Genomic DNA, 6,055 nt, shown 5'->3' with positions numbered 1-6,055 from the left:
GGGAAGCTACGCAGAGAAGGTACTAGTTGTTATAGGAAGCTACGCAGAGAATGTACCAGGTGCTAGGGGAAGCTACGCAGAGAAGGTACTAGTTGTTATAGGAAGCTACGCAGAGAATGTACCAGGTGCTAGGGGAAGCTACGCAGAGAAGGTACTAGTTGTTATAGGAAGCTACGCAGAGAATGTACCAGGTGCTAGGGGAAGCTACGCAGAGAAGGTACTAGCTGCTAGGGGAAGCTGTACAGAGAAGGTACCCTCCCCGAGGATTGTGCACACTTTCTTAACCCATATCAATGTAGTATTACTATATCTCCTTACTCCCGTTCGTCTCTCCATAAACCTTCCCTGTCTCCCTCTACACCTCTCTCGCTGGCAATGCATATAATTAATTATTAATAAATTATGCGAGCATAAATATGTGAGTGCTGCGGCTGCGGCTTGCATGAGGCAGTAACTGAAGTTCGTCCATCAGATGTTCCGGCATGTCACTCTCCGTTCGTGAGAGATGTCACGTACTGGTTATATGGTCAATATTACACCAGCCGTGCATGCATTCCACGTCACGCACGCACGCACGTACGCACACACGCACGCACACACGCACGTACGCACGCTCGTACGCACACACGCACGCACGCACGTACGCACGTACGCACGTACGTACGTACGCACGCACGTACGCACGTACGTACGCACGCACGTACGCACGCACGCACGTACGTACGCGCGCATGCACGTACGCACGCACGCACGCACGCGCGCGCGCACGCACACACGCACGCCGGCGCGCGCGCCAAAAATATGGCCTGGCCAGCATCCCTTATCCTACAGTAACGCACAGACTCCCGGGGTTTCATCTGTGCAGGGCTTCACTAGGATGATGGCTTCAGCCGTGCTGGAGGCTGTACTGGTGTTCCGAGAGCAACACAGCTTCAGTAATCGGTGGCTGAGCGCCGAAGCATCGTCTCCGTCAGCAGGAAAGCTTTGCCGCTGCTGCGTGACGAGAGAGCGAGGGCTTCCATCGCAGGGAGGCTGCGAGCACGGGATGCAGATGCTGCTGCAGCGGTGACAGCAGCGGATTCACAACCTGTCCGTAGTGACGATGACTGGGGTGCTCTTGGTAGTGGGACACCAGCAAGCGCGTATCCATTTCCTGGGGGCCCTAGGACCCCCTCCAATCAAAATAAAAATAAAAATAAATTTTTCTCTCTATTTTCTTTTTCTCTTAAAAGCGCGGAGATGATTTTAAAGCCCTATTTTTACATTTAACTAAAAAAAAAATTTCAGACCACCAGACCCCCTTGTTACTCGCTCGAGGAACCCCCCCCCAATCGAAATTCCTGGCTACGCCAGTAGACACCAGACGAGCTATCATCGAGTAATAGCAGAGTACACACGACGGTGGGAGATATAGAGAGATATGCGTTCACTAGACGTAAATATATGATTGAATCATTTCATCGGATCTCTATAGTTCACGTGCTAATAAAGTTGATATCAGTTAGATCCAAATTAAGTTAAAAATAACTTACACAGACGAAATTTTCGTCCATCTCTCCGATAGATGGATCGTATATAGGCGTAAATAGATAACATACAAGGATGTAATAGGATAGAATGTAATAGGATAGAATGCAATAGGATAGAATGTTATAGGATAGAATGCAATAGGATAGAATGTTATAAGATGAGAATGTTCTAGGATAGATTGTTCTAGGATCAAATGTTCTAGGATAGAATGTTAGCAGGAGTGTATGATATAAACATAATATAGTTACTATATATAGACATAATAACACTCCTGATGTTATAGGATAGAATATTCTAGAATACTATGTAAATAGTAAAATATAGGATAGAATGTTATAGAATACTATGTAAATAGTAAAATATAGGATAGAATGTTCTAGAATACTATGTAAATAGTAAAATATAGGATAGAATGTTCTAGAATACTATGTAAATAGTAAAATATAGGATGGAATGTTCTAGAATACTATGTAAATAGTAAAATATAGGNCCGCGTGTGTGCGTGCGTGCGTGCGTGCGTTACTTCTGTCAACCCTTTGTCTCACATTTTTCTTGACAAATGCAACGAACAGAAAATGCAGAGAGCCACCAAGCACGTTACTCGTATAACGTACGTACACGCGTTTAATTTACAAATACACAGAGCGACAGAACATATCGCCAGACGCACTGCTATAACACAGTACAATATGGCCACCTACGATAGCGAGCACAAAAAATCATTGATAATGATAATAATAACAATAATCTAATATTCAAATATCTTACAGTTACATGACGAGCGCTTCTAGTGGCTAAGATCTACCTACTACTACTACTACTACTGCTACTGCTACACAATGACAACGCTGCATGTATGTGCCACATGCCGTATATACAGATGTGCGTTTATTTGTCTGAATAGCTGACTGCACTTCTTACTGAAATAACTGACATACAGGTGGGATAAATGTGTGATGGAACATAGGTTATCTTGTCGGGCGAGCTACGGCGTAGGGATTCTCTCCCCTCTTCTCTCTCTCTCTCTCTCTCTCTTCTGTCTGTTCTGTCTCTCTCTCTCTCATACTCCTTTTCTCGTCTCATGCGGGGCAGTAATTTATCCATTTAAATATATATGGTCGTTCCTCTGCTTCTGTTCTCTCCTCCAATTTAAGCGGCGGCACGGCTGTCTGAGGCTCTCTCTCCCTCTCGTCCTGTCTGTGGGCGTGCGGTGCAGTCGGCTTGGTGGGCCCGTATGATCTCGCGACAGCACGACGCCATGGCCTGCAGCTGGTCTAATGGTCGTAGACAAATGATAGCATAGCCGATCATTAATTCATGTTACTAATGTGTGTCGTACTAACCTCGTATACGGTCTTTGGCTTATATCTCCCTCTCTCTCATCATCGGTCAGGTTCCTCTGCTGTGGCGGTGCTCGTCTCTCTCTTCCTCCTCCTCTGTGGTCTCGCTGCCTTCCTCGGTTGTGCGGGCCCCGTGCAAGTGATTTTTAGCCATCTACAAGTATGCGTGATACCGCGACTTGGGCGTTGGTGAGTAGATGATGCCCGCTGCACTAGCGGTTACGGTGCGTTTGTTGTGAACAGACAGTCTCTCAAATAACACTTAATCAACACCATAAGAATTCTATTCACACTAAAGCCTCTCGAAACATTTAATAAACCCGAATAAGGATAGTGTGTGTTGTGCTTGTCTCATGCTTGTGCGTGTCACGCGTGGCATTGAGCGTTTTTAATTGTATAGCTTCGTCGCGCTACACGTGAGAGAAAGCAGAGAGATAGGACGAGTGTGTAGGCCGGTATAGAATGAGGACACAACATAGCCGCAAACACACTGAACGAGCCGAAGGTGAAAGAGGATGGGGAATGAGAGTAAGCAGGACACAGTTTTATAGTTGATAATGTTCCGAGTCAACACAATACATAGAAGAACCCTGAAACTAATGGTGTTTAAAAAAAATGCGGTCTTTCGGTTGCTTTACACACCAGACATTCCAACAGCCACCGTTACAACGAACCATAACTCATGGGTTACCCATACACCAAAGCGCACCTCTCTGAATGCTAAACTTCTACTCATACTGTCGCCTTCTTAGTTATATTTCGCATGACGTTGATATGGTTGTCGTAAAGGTAGCAGGTACTGTAGGGCTATCCGACGAGAGCTACGATCCACATCCCGCCCCTTCCATGTGGCCTTGAGGGTGAGTTGGTGCAAGCTACACTCGTCCGTGTATTTTTAAACAAGTTTGAGCTCTATCTCGCTTCATTCATGAGATTCACTGGAAGCGTTCTACTTAGCCAATCAGCGTTGTGGTAGGGGCCGTTGCTAAAAAACGGCTGCTAACGGTACAACTAATTTGTGTAGGCGGTAAAGCTTTGGACGATTTTTGAGGCGAACCAGCGAGGCTTTCGGTAAAAAAAAAAAACGGCTGTTTCTACAACCAGCGTACACGGCGAAGGCTCTAAATACAGCTACCAATTATTCACATCAGCTGGATACATCTCTATAGCGAAGTGATATCCACCAGTCGGCGTGACAAGTGCTAGCTAACGAGCGATGCTGATTCTATGGCAGCTGTACATGCTATACACTGTGCCTACCTTTCCGATAGGCAAACCTGTTCCCCGTCTCCCTTTATTACCATGAGGCATTGAGGGTCAAATTCTTGTGTGCGCATGCAGCCAAGTGCGGCTCACCCGCTAAGACATGCCTTATGCTCATGCGTCGATGTGGATGGAGGAACTTTTGTCATGGGTGGGGATGTATAATACCATTGGTAAACAGCAGTCTCCGCCGCGCAGTGGAACCTAGCTAGCAATCCAACATTGGTTCTCGTTTCCCCCGTACGGGTATGCAATCGCGCGCTGGCAAGTTCCTTCAGCATGCAAATTGGAAGAAATCGTATACAAACGAGTAATTCAGCTAGAAATATGATCCGCGCGTATGACTTTCGAATCATTATAGTTCACGATTAATAACGAATTATAATGTTATCATGATGCCATAACGATTATAATAATTCATTGTTTCGGAGCACCACCTACCGGCTGAATAACAAAACTTGACATACACGTGTGACGTCACGTCTTAATTAGCATATGGTAATGTAGATACTACTTACATTTCTACATCATCGCAGACCCTGCATGTGAACTGTACGCTCGCTGTCTGCGCACATATAACAATGTTCTGCCTTACATTTATATAGTAGGAAGGAGTGTTACAAATTCGTTAAACGTCGTCACCGATTGAAATCGAAACCTCTCTCCACGGTATCTCGATTCCTCAACAAAAATGCTCTGATGATTCTAGAGGAATAGCGGGAGAAGTCTGGAGCGAAGAGTGGTGAGAGACGTGCTGCCATCTGCTGGGAAGGTTTACAGTCAGCGGGAGGGAGGAAGCTGGAGACGAGTAATTAACGATCTATGTTCGTAATCATCTCACTCCCGTCATCTCGTCTCATCACCAGCATGAGAAGGACAGACAATCATGGGTAACCTCGGACACACTATACTGTGCGCGTCCCCCTCCCCCTCCCCGAATTTCACTCTGTATGACCAACCACCCCTCGAGGGGGGAGGGCCCTTTGGGGAGTAGGGATTCTGGGACTCAGGTGAGGCTGAGGACTTAGATAAGAGGCTGGGGACTCAAGTGAGGCTGAGGACTCAGGTGAGGCTGAGGACCTAGATAAGAGGCTGGGGACTCAGGTGAGGCTGGGGACTCAGGTGAGGCTGGGGACTCAGGTGAGGCTGGGGACTCAGGTGAGGCTGAGGACCTAGATAAGAGGCTGGGGACTCAGGTGAGGCTGGGGACTCAGGTGAGGCTGAGGACCTAGATAAGAGGCTGGGGACTCAGGTGAGGCTGAGGACCTAGATAAGAGGCTGGGGACTTATGCATCAGCAATACAATGCAGCTAAACATTCACGATCGATGCACGTATATTTCATTTTTATTCGGAAATAAAATTTCTAAAACGAATTCTAAAACATTATCGATCAAACTATAAACAAAATTCCTTGCACGCTTACCTCTCCATCTAGCTAGCCCACGGCTACCTCTCCATCTAGCTAGCCCACGGCTACCTCTCCATATAGCTATCCCACGGCTACCTCTCCATCTAGCTAGCCCACGGCTACCTATCCATCTAGCTAGCCCACGGCTACCTCTCCATCTAGCTAGCCCACGACTACCTCTCTAACTCCAGCACCAGCTCGCAGTGCAGCGTGTGCGGAAACATGTCGACGGGCACCGCTCTTCTCATCCTGAAGGGGGCGCCGGTGAGCCGGTCGTCGCGTGGACGCGGGTGACAGAGGTTGACGATGTCGCGCGCTGCGCCGCCCTCCGGGTGACAGGACACGTAGACGACGCGGCGGACGGATGGACAGCCACGCAGCGCCCTCACGGCGCGCGGCGCTGAAACAAGAGAGCATGCGTGCAAGATCTGTTAAAGTGTGCGAGCACGTACGAGCGTGCGAGAGAGAGAGAGAGAGAGAGAGAGAGAGAGAGAGAGAGAGAGAGAGAGAGA

At 47.5% G+C, this 6,055-nt stretch overlaps 1 protein-coding gene across 1 annotated transcript in view; it reads right to left on the bottom strand.

Moving 5' to 3' along the window:
• LOC106818430 (tRNA (uracil(54)-C(5))-methyltransferase homolog) overlaps window positions 1–6,055 on the bottom strand; it is a 16,491-nt gene that overhangs the window by 2,685 nt on the left and 7,751 nt on the right. The window contains exon 8 of the mRNA XM_014823140.1: window positions 5,559–5,943. Within this exon, the coding sequence (XP_014678626.1) occupies window positions 5,717–5,943 (227 nt within the window). The 3' untranslated portion in view covers window positions 5,559–5,716. The remainder of the gene's footprint in view (window positions 1–5,558; window positions 5,944–6,055) is intronic.

Source organism: Priapulus caudatus, unplaced genomic scaffold (genome assembly GCF_000485595.1).
Source record: "Priapulus caudatus unplaced genomic scaffold, Priapulus_caudatus-5.0.1 Scaffold2235, whole genome shotgun sequence".
NCBI lineage: Eukaryota > Metazoa > Priapulida > Priapulimorpha > Priapulimorphida > Priapulidae > Priapulus > Priapulus caudatus.
This window is presented reverse-complemented; position numbering and strand designations above follow the sequence as displayed.